The sequence below is a fragment of the Anomalospiza imberbis genome, chromosome 1 (genome assembly GCF_031753505.1).
Source record: "Anomalospiza imberbis isolate Cuckoo-Finch-1a 21T00152 chromosome 1, ASM3175350v1, whole genome shotgun sequence".
Lineage (NCBI taxonomy): Eukaryota > Metazoa > Chordata > Aves > Passeriformes > Viduidae > Anomalospiza > Anomalospiza imberbis.
The window spans coordinates 9,678,776-9,694,468 of NC_089681.1; the positions used below are offsets into that span (position 1 = coordinate 9,678,776).

General features: G+C 42.1%; 1 protein-coding gene across 7 annotated transcripts in view; it reads left to right on the forward strand.

Moving 5' to 3' along the window:
* The window catches only part of ASAP1 (ArfGAP with SH3 domain, ankyrin repeat and PH domain 1), a 146,884-nt gene extending 137,439 nt beyond the window's left edge, over positions 1–9,445 (forward strand). For all 7 annotated transcript variants that reach the window (XM_068181034.1, XM_068181025.1, XM_068181051.1 and 4 more), the window contains 3 exons: positions 485–987; positions 4,757–4,879; positions 6,813–9,445. In XM_068181034.1, the coding sequence (XP_068037135.1) occupies positions 485–987; positions 4,757–4,879; positions 6,813–6,887 (701 nt within the window). In that variant the 3' untranslated portion in view covers positions 6,888–9,445. The remainder of the gene's footprint in view (positions 1–484; positions 988–4,756; positions 4,880–6,812) is intronic.
* Positions 9,446–15,693: the final 6,248 nt, after the last annotated feature.

A 15,693-nucleotide genomic window follows, 5' to 3' on the forward strand; every position in this document is an offset into this window, starting at 1 on the left:
GTGCTCACTCTCTCTCTTCTGAAAGATTTTACAGGTACTAATCCTGAGAGTCAGGTGGTTTTTGTATGGAATTCAACAATTCAATTAATTGTCATTAGAAAGAAATTTTTTTTACAGTCATGTCAATTGATCTATAGGTGGTTTTGTAAAGTCTTTCATTATATTTCATACTTTTTGGTTTAGGTCCAAAAAGCGATTCACTTTATTTCATTTGAAGTAAATAGTCTATGAATTGACATGTAATAGCTGTTGGAATAAGCACTGCTTGCCTCCAGGAGGAGCAATTAAATGAGACCTCAGTGAACAAGGGTTATGTAAAGTTGTGTTATCCTGCTTTTGTCATAGACTAGGAAGACTTCTGGGCAGTTATGGGGCTCAGTGACCATGTGGTCATTGACACAACTGCAGTTTTTATATATGTCTAACTTCTTTAATATTAAAATATTAAGATTGTGAAAATCATTGCTTTGCTTTTTTATTTTAGTGGCACTAAGAAAAATAGAAACCAGTCATCATCTTTCAATAGATAAATCCCATCAGCACATGGAAATGTTTCAGAAGCCCTCACTGTCCATTGATATACCACAGAAACCACAGCCTGGAGACTTGCCCCCAAAGCCTCTGCCTCTGGAATTAACTCAAAAACCTCAAGTGGGAGATTTACCCCCAAAGCCTGGAGAACTACCCCCAAAGCCTCAGCTAGGAGACTTGCCACCAAAACCACAGCTTGGAGACTTACCTCCAAAGCCACAAGTGAAGGACCTTCCGCCAAAACCTCAGCTAGGAGAGCTGTTGGCTAAAACTCAAGGTGGAGAAGCAGCACCGAAGCCTCAGCCCGCAGAGGCAAATCAAAAATCTCACTCCATAGATCTTTCTCCAAACGTACAATCCAGAGATACAGTCCAAAGGCAAGCATCTGAAGAGTCTAATGACATAACACACACCCTGCCAGAAACCCCTGTGCCGCTTCCCAGGAAAATAAATATGGTAGGTATTTCTCCAGCTCCTTGGAAGCATCCATGGAAGGCTTTGAAGTTACTGTAGGACTTTCTGCGCACCCTTGAGCTGTGCGCTCAAGGTAACTTAAAGCTATGGGCTGGGGTGGGGAATGAGGGGCTCTATTTGTGCCCCAAAGCAGCTTCAGCAAATGTTGGGGGTTTTCAAGGCCTCCTGCATGCTCAAAGAAATACCTGCAATATAAAACAATAACCTTGGAAGCATGACAATGTATTTAGATTTATTGGGATTTATGTATTTATTATATCTGTGCCAATCACAACTCTGAATGAATTGATGGTTTTCTCTGTTGCTTTTGCTCACGGCTCTGTGTGCCTTGGATTGGTAGAATATTTATATATTTGACTTAGTAAGCTTTAAGAAGGGATGTTAGTACCTGTTGTCAGTAGATGCAAAATTTAAAGTAAAGTCAACTGTGACAAAATAGTAAATGTCCCTGTTGTGAGTATTTAATGTTGATGTACTTAATGGTTGAGGTGTAGGTTCAGTTGTATTGATTAAGTGGTAAAATTGACATTGCTGCATGGTGTGTAGTAGTAGATCTGGAACTTTAACTTGATTCCAGCCCCCAGTTTATCTTGCTGTTCATCTTTCGAACCAAGGCAATTTCCAACAGAGGATTCTTAATGCATATGTAGATTGAGATAACTGTGGAACTCCAGGGCTCTCTTAAGATTTTCATCATGAAGAATACATCAAAAGAGAGATGGCTTTGTTTGCCAAATTGGCTATGCAAAACATTTATGTAAAAAGGAAATAAGACTTCATCCTAGTGAAATAGTGGAAGCAGAGGGTGAGTTTCTGATTTGTGCTTGTGTGAGGAAGAGCCCCGTGGAGCCATCATTCTGCTTGGCTTCTGGCATGGACTTGCCTGTAAGCTCCTGTCTGAACTGAGGACAACAGAGTTGTTGCTTGGGCTTCCTGAATATTCTGGAACTTAAATATTACAGGGATCAGATAAAAAAATGTTTGTTTACTTATGTACTTTTAAATATAAGCAGACAAATTATGCTGGTCATTCTCAGCTACTTGTCACTTTATTAAAGAAGAAAAGAAAGCAAATACTGGATTACCTGTTTAGTTTGGTTACTTTTGGCTTTTTTTAACTGTCACCCTACTGTATACAGAAAAAATCTGAGGAAAGGTTCTTTGTTCTCTAAACTTAGGCATTTTCATATGTGCAGTAAATTAAATAGTTCCACAGTTGTGCAGTGATAGAAGCTATTCTATATCTTCCCAGTAAACATATAGATATATGTATGTATCACCAGGTTTTTGCACATCTTTGCATGCACACTTGTATCTCTTCATGTTCTGTGCAAACTTTTTTGCTCGAGTGATAATGTGCAAGAATTCCTGTGAAATGTATCTTGTCTCTATTTTCATCCCCTGGCTGGTGAAGTGCTTCATCCCAGTGAACAGTGAGACCCGTGCCAGCAGCCACAGTACTCGTGGACACCTCTCTCTTGGGCTTGACTATTTATCCACTAAACAGAGAAGCATAGTTTTTTTTATTGGTAGTTTTGGAAAATTAATTGTTCAGAAATGTAATTTTAAAATTCCAATGCTGACAATTTATAAAGATTTGAAAGGCTATTTTTAGAGAAACAAAACTTGCACTGAGTGCTCCTGAAATCACACTGAGCACTTTGAGTGTTCTTTTGTGTGTGTGGTGGTTTCTATTAAGGAGACAAAATACTCATTTTTAAAGAAATAAAAAGTGTTGAATGTAAATAAGAGCATGGTTGGATTATTAATGATCACAGCATCTCATTACTGTTCAGTTTTAAGCATAAAATCTCTTGTTAATAAGCACTTGTTGGGTACAGGGAATCAGTCGGTGGTGGGTATTTGTTTTTAGTCGCAGATTACATTTCCTGGAATTGTTTCCATTTCTTTACACAACAATGCCACAAACTGTTCTGAAACATGAACAAATATGTTCTGGAACATATGTGCTTTCTACATATCCATCCTTTTTTGTACCTTCCCATGATTAAATAGACCTTGAGCTTGAATGATGCTTTTTGCTGCTCTCCATGAAAGGAATAAAATGTTAAAATCTGATGGAACCAGAGTAATTACCATCATTTCTCATGTGCTTTTACAAGCTGACTTCCATACAGTTTTCTAGGTTTAGAGGAATGTGAAGTTCTTCATTCTTTTTATTGAACAAGACAATTTTTACCTTGCAGAAGTAGTTGGTTCCCTTCATCACTGGAGGATTGATTGGGAGGGAGCACTCTTGGTTTGTAAAGGTTCTCTGGAGCTGAAAGCTGAGACTGTCCCCAAGCACCCATTCCTATTGAATTCCAGTCCATAGTGCTAGATTAAATTTTTGTTTAAATTATATGAATATATTTTAAGAAAAGAGGAAGCATTCTTTGAAGTGACTTCTTACTGCAGCAAACCTTTGCTGTAGAAAAAACCCTTGATCTCATATGATCTTCAGGTAGTTCTCTTCATTTGTCTTGAGTATAGGTGGTTTTTTTTTTAGTTTTATGTTGTGTTAACTGCTTTCTCCCTTCAGTCCCCCTGTAATCATTATTTTTCTGTACCTTGAGTTTAGTTTGAGTGCTTTTTTGAGTGTATCTGTTCTGCTGTTGAGCTGCAGGGATTTTTTTTTTTTTGCCAAAACATGGAGGAATTTCAAGTGTGTAGGTAACAGCAAAGAGAAGACTCCCTAGGAAATCTCCTCTGTGAAGTTAGTTTTGGCTCAAATTCCTCTAAACCTGCTGACTTTTCCCTTCATAGCCCTTCTGCTTCTCATCTCCTTCTGTTCTTCTTGGGTTTTTGCATTCTTGTTATCTGATTACTTCTGTTAAAAGAAGTAACTGTAGGTTTTGAAGAGGTGTGGGTATGAAAATACAGGAATATAAAGTAGCAAGAGTGTTCTGCTGTGAATATTGCTTACTTACTCTATTTAGAAATAATTTAAGTCATCTTCCCTGCCATAAGAAACATATGTCTGGGGAGGAGTCCATGGCTGAGGCTTTTTTCATATGAATTAGCAGTATGCAGCAAAGTATGACCTAGAAAATACTTGGACTCAGAATGGTAGAGCTGTGAGAATATCTAGTGTGAATTATCATCAGAAAATAGTACTGCCATCTGACATAAAGGTAATTTTAGTAAGTAATTGCTAACGTTTGGATGGAAAACATCTCTAAAAAAATAATTTTCAGTCCTGTAAGCAGATTTGAAATCAAAGAATCCTGTATTTTTGCACTAGATCCAAAACCAAAACTGTAAGGAATACTGGGATTCCAATGCAGCATTTTTCTCAGTCCTTACCTCTCTTGGAACATTTAGAGGAGACTGGATTTAATTTTCTGTTCATGGTAGGTTTATTGATGATGCATGTATTAAAGGAAAAAGAAGGTGTTTGCAGACTAGAACAATGTAAAGGCATTATTTAAACTTTCTTCACCAGAGGAAACAGAGGTTACTTAAGCCCTCTTAAGGGCTACATGTTAAGCACTACACATTACGTTCTGCTTGGAGTTACGAGTCTTAAGGAAAAAAGCCTACACCTGTGTAGGTAACTTTTTATTTTATTTTTTTAATATCCTTGTTGAAGCAGAGTTTTGCATTTCTACATTCCCAGTTGCAAGAAAAGTAATTTATATTCTTCACTTTGTTGTAAAAAAAAACCACAACCAAAAGGCAAAATCCATATAATATATATTTTTTGCTCTGTTTCTCATGTCCTTCATCTCTAACTTCATTCTCTTTTTAGGGGAAAAACAAAGTTAGGCGAGTGAAGACCATTTATGACTGTCAGGCAGATAATGATGATGAACTCACATTTGTTGAAGGAGAAGTAATTATTGTAACTGGTGAAGAGGACCAAGAGTGGTGGGTATGTATCTTTTCCTTTTACAGTTCCACGTAACTTGTTTATGACTTTTATAGGAAAGCCTCTTTTTCCAAATATGGAGGATTTATTTTTATTTTGTTTGTAGGTGGTGGGTTTTGTTTTTGTTTTGCTTTGATTTTTGTTTGGTTTCTTTTTGCCTGAGCTAACAGCCATTAAACTTCCATTAGAGAAAACCCCTTTTATCTGGGAGGGAGAATCTGTCAGAACCAGCTGCACTAGGTTCAGCTTTATTGCTGGCTCATACAGCACAAATTTACACATGTCCCTCTCTGTAATGCACACAGCCTATCATTAAGTGAAGACGTGGTGATTCTTACTCCATGCAACAAACTTATACCCTCTATGAAAATGAGATGTATAACTATCTTCAGTTCATCCAAAATGTTAAGTTATACCTACAGAGGTTGCTGAAAATCTAAAGAATAGTTTACAATTGATGCTATAAACTGATGGTTTTCTTCTTAAATGAGAGGCAGATAACATTTTGTTTCCCTTCTTCTCTTATGTCCCTGTTTCATACCATACTCCCCCTATTATGGACTGCATATTGTTCAAGTGCTAACACCAGGTTTTTCTCAATCCCATGTGAAGGCTCCAGCCTTTCTTGACAATACAGCTCATGTCCCTAAAGCCCATCTACATCATATTTCCCTGCCAAAGAATTATTACTGGGGATAAGGAGACAGATTTCATTTGACTAAAACAAATTCTAATTGCAATGCTGCCTGTGATATCCTAATCTAAGTGCAGCACAACCTTTGCTGTTTTGTTTCCAGCTACGTTTTCCTCTCACTCATCATTTAAGTGTGGAAGATTTTCAACTGAGAAGCTGATATCAAAAGAGCAGTGCCCAGTAAAAAGTGTCTGTGTTGCCCATATCACCTAGTCCCTGATTACTGCTGCATTCCCTGCTGGATCTGTTTTCTGAAGTGGCTTTTTATGCCTCTTGGGGACATGCCCAGCAAGTTCCATGAAGCACCCCAGTCTGAGTGTTTCTGAGAAGGGAAACAAGGGCTGTTGACTCATATGCTTCAAAACTTTGGCTCTCCAAGAGGAAATGGCCAGCCCTATATGTTTCCCCTTCCCATTTTGTAAGCTTGTGGAAGAGGAAGGAAGGTACACCATTATTCTGAAAGTAGTGAGCCGCACTGTAGCAGGGTGAGAAGAGGGTTATGTGGTCAGTCATGGCTGCTGCTCCAGTGCTATTCAACAGCTGCTTATAATTATGTATTTTAAACATGGAAAGTTCATATAAAATATTATATTCTTCTTTAATCTCTTTGAATACATTTATTAGCTATTTCTTTATAAATAGTCATTATGCAAAAGATGTAGGTAGTTGTAGCTGAAGGAAACTTAATCAGACAACACTGTGACTTGTTATAAACACTAGTATGTACCTAAATCATTAGGTATCATGCTAATTCAATGAGAAAACAGCTGGGCTTTTATCACCTTAAGTGAAACATGCAGATTATCATGAGGAACTTCCCAAATATAGCAGACAATACCCTTCAGTGAGATGTTCAGGATTTATTCACTAAACTGAGTGGTTTGCAGAGATATTACTGAAAATCTGCCTATCAGACAGAAGAAACTCAGGCTTCTGTTTTGATGGAATCTTGAAATTCAGTGATGTATGTAACTTTCCTAAAAAAAAAATTGTTGTGTTCTCTTTAGATTTAATTGGCTTCAATTGTCTTATTTATAATATGCTTGTGCAATTTCATTTTGTTCCTTTACACAAATTTGAGTGTTAACTAATGTCTGCTTCAGACTGTCCAAGAGGTGGTAGAGGCTCTGTGAGCAGTTCTGCTGCGTTTGAATGAATGCAGTCTGAGAAGTCTGTGTGCAATGCACATCTATATGTATATGTATATTATGTATATATGTACCTTCTTCTCCTGTGTTGCAGATTGGCCACATCGAAGGACAGCCAGAGAGGAAAGGGGTCTTTCCAGTGTCCTTTGTGCACATTCTGTCAGACTAGTCAAAACAAACAAATCCTAAACTTGAGCATTGCACATTCTTCATGCAAGACGGGCTTTTTAGCAAAAGCGAACGCTGCTGCCTCCCTGTAATCCTGTGCACAATTGTATATATAGCTGCTGTTACAAATTAAGAATTCATTTAAGTTTCACCTCATGAGGTTGAATTATATGTATTGTAAATATACTGTGTTATTCTGCCTTTGCCAGTATTATGGTAGCCTTGGAACCTGGCACGCCTTATTGGGTTTGTTGAAGCCATCCTGGGCATTTAGCACTTCCATCTCTGTCCGTGCTGTCCCACATGTGTGGACTGCCAGCTTTCCAACATAGGTGGTCTCTGTCACCCACGTAACTGTACAGAAATGACCGTTCCTAATAACCTGGTATTCTCAATATACAATTAGCAGAAAGATAGAATGAGTGAATGGTTTTGGACAATTTAAAGATCAGTCTGCAGTTCATAAGTGTATGCAGTTTACAGCTATGAAACCCACTTCGATATTTATTTAATATAGTGCTCAGTTAAGTGTAATTATGAAGACAAATATTCACTGACTTTACAGATAACAGTAATGTTTTACAGTGTGCATACAGCATTTCATGTTTATATTATGTGGACCAATGCCAAACTGTGATTGCAGTTCCCCTGTGATATTACCTCACTATAAAAAGTTACAAATTTATTTCATTTGAAAAACTTACTTTAATGAAATTAGTCATGTTGTTCTTTAGTAGATATGTGTGAAATTTGCTGGTTTCTTTCACTGAATTCTTAGTAACCAAGGACTTCTAGCAAATGTTAACTGTTGACATTGTGCATGCATTTAGACGCTTACTTGAAACCTGCCTTTGTACAAAAGTAGTACTGTAGTCATATAGCTACATTTGAGGAAAAGAACATTTTAACTTAATTGCTATTCAGGTTAATGTGAGCTTGCAGCAGTATTTGTTTATAGCTAAATTGGCTCTTTGAAAAATGATTTTGTGGATTTTTTTCCTCTGTCTTCAACCTTGCTAAAAGTTAGTTACCTAAAATAATTTTTTAAAGTGGTGATATAAGGATAAATTTAAATTATTTTTAATGCTCTAAAAAGTGGAAGCTAAGATGACCTCTCATGCATTTTATCAGGCTGGTAATGACAGATCTCAGATCACAAGGATAAGGCTGGTTTTCAACCCAAAGCACAAAGTAATAGAAATATGGTCGCAAAACTAATTTATAAGAAAAAACTTTGGAAGGCTGCATTTGACCTCAGGTTTCTTGAAAGTTGGTATAAAGTTGCATTGCCAGAAAACACTTCAATGTATTACTGGAAACTTTAATTTCCTGTGTCACTTTCAACATAATTTTTAATCCTTTGAAACATCGTGCGGTTGTGTTTTTCCCATGGTTTGTCTGTAGCAGGTTCCATAACTTTCATATGTAGTTTTGTATTACTTGCTTTAAATGTTATTTTGGCTTCAGTACCTAGTGCTGCTATTTCAAAGCAGATTGTCTTGGCTGCATGGAAAGATTTTCATTTCATAAAATCATATCTCAGACTTTCTGAGGACTTTCATTTCTAATACAGTTTTACAGAACTGTAGTCAGTGAATATTTAATTCTGTTTGTGGTTAATTTAGAAACAAATATCTGTCTAAATCCCACATGAAAAAAAAGCAAAATATTTATCATCTATTAATGGTTTTATCATTTATTTTAAAAAAATAATTCCAAAAAATATGCAATGAGTGAGAGAGCCTGGTGGCATTTAATCTTCAGTATTACCAGCTCCAGTATTTCAGACTTTTCTTGTTCTGTTTTTATGGAAAGGAAGTCAGGTTTAGCATTTATTTAGCATTCCATTTTATCCATTACTACAATGTTTTAAGTTGCATTAAAGAACAAAACCTATTCACTTCTGTGGTCAATTGTATTTTTAAGTGATCTTGAAATAAACTGATAAATGCAAATCATACAAAGAAAACCTAGGCATGTAAAATTATGTAGAGTCAAATGTCTATTCTTTTCTACGCTCTTTAAAATAGTATACATATGCATTTTATAAAATTAAATTAGTTCCATAAGGAACAATAGTTCTGTTTATTCTGGCTTATTGTGGGTCATAAGAAATCTGAAAATGTATGATATTGATTGAGTTTAAGTACAGTATTATATTTGAACTCAATGAGCCGCTGTCTGCAATTTTGTATATGACATAGTATTTGGAAAGTCTAAATCTTTATGGAAAATTAGCTGATAAAGGGTTGGGGGGAGGGGTAGGGGAAGGTGCCCCCAGAGGGGGAAGTTTGCTCTGCAGATGATGTCTTATTTACTGTTGAACAACAGTTGCTATTTATTTTTTTATTACATAGTACATCAACATGTACAGAAACCAGATCTGGTCATGCCACTAGTTAAAATCTTGACTTCTCATTGAATGTTAAGGTAAAACATCAGTACACATGTCTATTCACATGTATTTAATGTGACAGTTTTTGAGTACTGTATGTGTTAATTTCTACTTTTTTAATATTTAAAATTGCTTTTAAATAAATGTATTCAGTTGATCCCAGATATCTGAACGAGGCCCTTTTTGTCAACTGGAATATCTTCTAGGGAGAAAGTCTGGATTCCAAACAGGTAGAACTAAGACACTTGAAATGTTTTGAATATAAAGCATTCCTTATATAATGCAATTAAATGTGTATCTCTTTAACAGCTGTTAAATATGGATGCAATTGCCTTTATCTGGAAAACTTTACTTTACTAAAGTTAGCATCAAACCACTTGTTTTGTCCATGAGTTTCGATTGCTTTCTCTCTGGCCTCAGCAGGCTCTGTGGGCTCCCAGCCCCCTCTGTGTTGTTTCCACAGCAGCCCGTGGGGCTGAAGGAACCGTTCACAAACTCTGTCTGTGGGCAGGATCTCCCAGTCTGACAGCAGCTCTCACACCAACTAGAGCAGTACTAACCTTTCCTGGATGGAGTGACTTCGTTGCTGAGAATTTCAGTCCTGACCCAGCTTGCAGAGGTTATTTTCCCCCATCCCTGACTCAGTTCTTGGATGTTTCTCATTTAAGACCCATTCCTGTCAAAGCTACTCCAAAATGAACAAGTCACTTGAAATTGCTAGAAAGCAATGAGAACAGCCTTTAGCCAGAAGAAAAGCTGGAGTGTGGAGCTATCAGATCTGGTTTGTATCAAGAATAGTAGCTGCCACAGCACAGGGCTCAAGAGACTGCTGTGGTGAGAACTTCTTCAGACTGGATTGTGGCACTGGTGTGATGTCCCACCATCACAGAACATCCTGCTTGCTTTGTTTGGGGCTTTCAAGTCTACATAGGCTCAATATGGTGGGGCTGGAGGGGGTAAATATGGATATGGGGCAGGAGAATCAGTCTGGTTAAATATTATGCTCTTTCTCAGTTTCTACTGTGTCACAATATTTCAGATAACAGCATTCAGAGAGACATTGATTCCAAGAGCCTCCATTCTCTGTCTGACTTGTATTATGTGTTCTTCAGTGACATGTATTGATTTTTTTTCCTAAGTCAAAATTGAGGTGGATATCTCATATACTGTTTGGAGCAGCAGAGAACAAGACAAACGCATGCCCAGAAAACTCCCTTGTTGTTCAAAGTTTCAGTCTCCTTACTCTGCTCCTGGCAAACCTTAAGCTCATAGTTAAACAGAAAATTGGCAGTCTATGGCTGTGAAAGTGGTGCAAATATTAAATACCCAAGAATGAAACTCAAAATAGCTCCCCGCTGCACAACAGAAAACAAACAGTTCAGCCATATAAATCTGATTTGGTTTCAGATGCTTCCCCTCCCCAGAACTCACTAGTTCTATGCGATAGTTCACCTGAGTATGACTAGAAAGCAACTTTATTTTCCCACACTGTTACATAGCTTCATGCGACTCACACCCTGGACTGGGAACCTTTCTGTGCCACGAAACCAGAACTAGACGGAGGAGCAAATGTCCATAAGTAAATAAAGTTCAGCTTCAGGCCTTACATTCTTACAGAGAACTTCTCACCTTAGAGTTTAAGGCTTTCAGGGATGCTTTTATTAGACCCTTTATCCCTTCTGAGACAGCTGGAGGCTTTTCAGGTGGATGCAAAATGCACACACAACTAAGATGTGTTCCTCTGCATAGCTGCAAGACAACATTTTCCTCATCTAGTACAAACTAACTATTCTAAATTGTCTTAATGATACTTTTAGGGCTATACATAACAAGATTTACAGCTCTGTCATCTGCTGAGGGAGTGCTCGGGTTTCTTCTTGAGATAAGCTATGTGCTGTTTGTCAACTCATGCTAAAGCTGACAGCCCCCCGAGCTGCAGCGGGCACAAAACCTGCACGTCTTGGCTGGTTCTGGTCAGCTGCTGCTCGGGAACAGTAAAACCGATAGTGTGTCATGGTACAGGCTCTGCCTTGTTCCTCTGTAAATTACAGAACAGATCCTCCCGGCTGCAGCAAGGCGGATGTCTGCTCCAGTCCTTTTGTAATGGTGGGGGCAGGGAGGAAAGTTTGTGACAGCTGTCACATCTGCTAAGCTGTCAGAGCAGAGGGGAAGCTGATCGGTCATTTTCTGCACCACCTAAAGAATCTTTCCCAGCTTACCTGCAACTTTAAATCCAGTGCTGACTCTACTAATGCTGTTCCTACCTGTCTGACCTCGGTTCTTGTAGTGTCTGATCAGAAAAATCCCTTCCCCTTGTGCTTTTTGCTCTTCTCTGAAAGGCTGTGTGGGACTAGGTCCATTTCCACGTGTTGGTGTTTTTTTTTTTGGTTTTTTTTTGGGGGGTTTTTTTGGGGTTTTTTTGTTTTTTTGTTTTTTCCCAAGGCTTCAAGATAATTTTGTGCCTCAGTTACCACCAGAAATTATGAATCTGATTTCTCTCTTGCAGTCCCACTGAGTGTATGAATCAACCCTGGGCAGTCAAACACAACTGCTCTAGAATGACTGTATTAGAGGTTGTTTCTTGTATTTAACTTTGTTCACTTCAAAATAGTAGAATTAGGTTTTGTTTTATGATAACTAATTGATTTTTCCAGTCTTTTTCTCATTGAATGCTTCAGGAATAACTTACTACCTCTGCCTGCAAACTTACAAGCTTAAGTTGCTCTTAAAACTATTTTAGTAATGTTTTTCATCTCTCCCTGCTCTCACATCCCTGCTACAGTAGGTGTCAATAGTCCCTCTGAGATGGGGTTCTTAGTCTTTAAATAAAATTCAGAAACTTAGCTTTCAGAAAGGACTGAAATGTGCTCCTGAACTTCAGACGGAAGGAAAGACAAGGCACTTTGAGCTGAATGTGCACAGAAGAGGTCAGCAGCTGTTTGGTGATTAAGCAGGGGTTTATTGTGGTTTTCTGTTAGAGCCTGCAGATTTCCTTAATGAGCAGACACCAGTGGCCACTTGCTGCTTTAGACACCTCAAAGACAAAGCAGACTTTTTTCAAATAAGTAAAGGTTCTACCGCCTGTAATCACTTGTCTATTTGGCATCTATTCCCATCCTTGGCTCCAGATCTACATATCCAAATGCCTTCCCTTTATTCACTGTAGGGTTTGAATTCAGAGCTGTAGCCCGACTTTAACAACTGTAGGCAGGAAAGCAAGAGCCCCAGGCAGCTGACCAGTAAGAGCGCTGCAGCCAGCCACATGCTCTCACTTCAGCTGAGACTTTTTTATTGTATGGAAACCCACACAGAAGCTGGAGAAAAAAAAAAAAAAAAAGACTTGTGGAGCAATTTCAGGACCACTGCAGTAATTCTGACCTTTCTGGATAGAAGTGTGGAGATGAAGGGCAGATTTGTGATCCAGGATACTCCTCGGTCTGTCCTCCCTACAGGAACTGGGTCAAGCTTTGCAGAAAGAAACGGGAGAACAAGTGCTAAACCTGCCTTGAGAGGGTGCACAGAGCTGCTTAAAAGGGAAGTTTGGCAGTCTGGACATCTGGAAAGCAGGAAACATCTTCATCTGAAGTGAACTGACATCAAGTGATGCTGGAAGATAGGGAATTCCAAGACTTTGGCAGAGTATGGAAACAAAATCTGAGCTCTACGTGTGCTACAAGGTAGAGATGTGAGAAGAGCAGGGGATGGAGGCCATCACAAACCACAGCTTGGTGGACACCTGGGGCACCTTTGAAAGAGTGTAAATGACTCCATTGTTGATGTGAAGATCAGTCATAAGGAGTCAACAGCTCTCCTGTGAGCACTGCCTCTGGGCTGGCCATATTCTCAGCTGAGAGGTCAAGGTAATGCAAACTCCTGTGAAATGAAGGTTCCTTGTCCAGGAGAGGCAGCAAGATCTTAGCAAACAACACTTGGGGTGGGAGGGCAGCAAGGCAGTGAGACCATCTGGTCAGCAATATGCAAGTAGCTGCTGTAATTGCTGGGCCCTGGGAAGGAGCAGCAGGGCCGGTTCCTCCACATTTGGCTGTAAGCAAGGAGGTGCTGCTGCCCTGCCAGAGCAGTCTCTGGCTGCAGCCTCATAAAGGACCCAGACCCACCCTTAGATGTCGTTCTGGCACCCCCACTTCCTCCTTGGAGCAGATCTGGAACAGTCACCTTGCTTAGGGACAGATGATCCTTTAACTTGGCACTTATGTTCCCAGCCAGGTCTGTCTAGATGAGATGCTACTGGGTCCAGCAGAAAAGCTGCTTCTGTTCCCCCTTCCCTCCTGAGACGTAGGGAAATTTGAGAGGGGAAAAAAACCAAACCAAAACAACCCAAGAAGTTTGGAGGTGGAAAACCCCTCTCTACTTTAAAACCCTTGAGAGCAGGATTTGTTCTTGTCATTTGTCCATGGCAGTGTTCCATCTAAATGTTTTTCATGCAAAACATAACCCCTGGTAATGTTTATTTAGATGGGGACTACCAGGGGTCATCGCTTCTCTCTGTCTGTAGAGCAGGTGCCTGCTCTGTCCATGATCCCCAGCTTTAGCTGCTTGCCTGCTGGAATGTAAACAAAGGCACCAAATGAAGTACTTCCGCACAGGGGGCCCAATACCTACAGCACTTCTCTGCACGCCAGCCTCACTGCTGCCCAGGTCTCCATCTGCTTTGGGCAAAAGACAGGACTTGTAGCCATTGTGGCAAGACCTGGGCCTTGGGGGCTGCAGATTGAACTAAAGCATCACAGCCCCCACCAGCGACTGAGAGTAAAGCTGGGAAGCAAAATGCTATTTAGAGGAATTACCTTAAGATGTGTTACCCACACCTAATCCCTGTCCCTTCCTGAAAGGGATTGATGGTGCAGGAGAACAACAGCATCTGTTGCTGGAGGAAGAGCTTCCTGAGGAGCAGATGGAGAGGCCATGTCCTGGGGGGACCCTCACTCCTCCTGCAACCAAGATGTCATCAGCTGTCAACAGGATGGAGAAGATGAAGAAGAACCAGAACAAGGTGCCTCAGAGATGTCACAACTTATCTGGACTCTCTGTGTAGGTCTAGAGATGGAAGGAGCTCTTGGGGTTTGAAGGAGAAATTAGGCCTTGATGAGTTTTTTCTTTGATCCTCCAAAGCGAGTCTTACAGACACTGTCTCACTGAAGTGGCTTGGCTGCCAGGCTGGATAACCAGGCCTTGACCATAGCAGGGACCAACACCCGCATTTGGAGTTGCCAACAGCCCTGTCCCAGGATGTCCCTCCTTCCCTGCAGCCCCAGGTGCTGCTCGGAGCAGGGCAGCGCCAGCAGAGCCTGCAGCCAGAGACTGGTGGAGATGGCTGGGTTTTGTTACACACATTTGAAGCCTGCAAGGTGCTCCGGCATGTGGCTGCTCCCTTCCCATGGCTGCAGAGCCTCGCCCGTGCTCTGCTGTGCTGTGTGTTCTTCGTGCGTGCTCGCCCAGAGCAGCCCGTGAGGGCAGGGCCATATCTGGGTAGTCACGAAGGGTCTCTCCCGGCCCCCTGGCATGGATGTGGGGGTTGATGCGAAGGCTCTGACCTGGCCCCCATCCTTTACCCACGGCCCGGCGGGGTGAGCACCCAGCGAGTGCCGCTGGCCCGCGGGGGCTGCCCAGGGGAGCCGCAGCCGCTGCCCCGGGGTGGCGGGGAGGGAGCTTGTGAGGGGCCCGGGGATCGGGGCCGGGCGCGGCGAAGGTGCCGGGGCCGCCTCTCCCTCCCCCCGCGCCGCTTCCTTTTATATCGATGCGGCACCGCCGCCCGCAGCCACAACCTGCGGCCGTGACGCCGCCGGCAGCCGGAGGGACGAGGCTGCGCCCCGTGCCCAGGTAAGGGCTGCCCGCGGCCCCCGGGCGGGCGGAGCGGGGCGCGGAGGCAGCGGCGAGGGGCGGCTCAGCAGGAGCGAGAGGGAGATGGGGATCGCCTAAGGAGCCGGGAGGAGCCTGAGCGGAGCCGTGGGGTGGGCGCCCGTGGGGAGCCGCGGGGCGGAGAGGAACCGGGAAGGAGCCGGGGCAGCTCCCGCCCCGCTGTCCCCCATCGCCGGGCGGGAAGGCGCAGCCCCCGCAGAGGATGCTCAGCACTGCCCGGGCAGCCCCGCGCCTTCCCGGCCGGCTCCCGCGGCGCCGGGTGCTCTGTGGGGCCGCGGAGATAGCGCCAGGGCGGCCGGAGGCTGCTCTGGCCGAGCTCTGCTTCCCCCGGGGCATGGGGATTGCGAGGCCGCCCGGGCCGGGAGGGGCCGAGGCGCATCTGCTCCTGGCTGTGAGGGGGTGACAGGCCGGGCACGGGAGGTCCTGTGTGCCCTGGGCTCGGGCACGGACGTGGCAGATCCAGCGAGCGGTGTGCCAGCCCTCACACCAACCCACACCATCTCCAGTCACTGCCGGGTTGAAGCCGAGCAGCAGC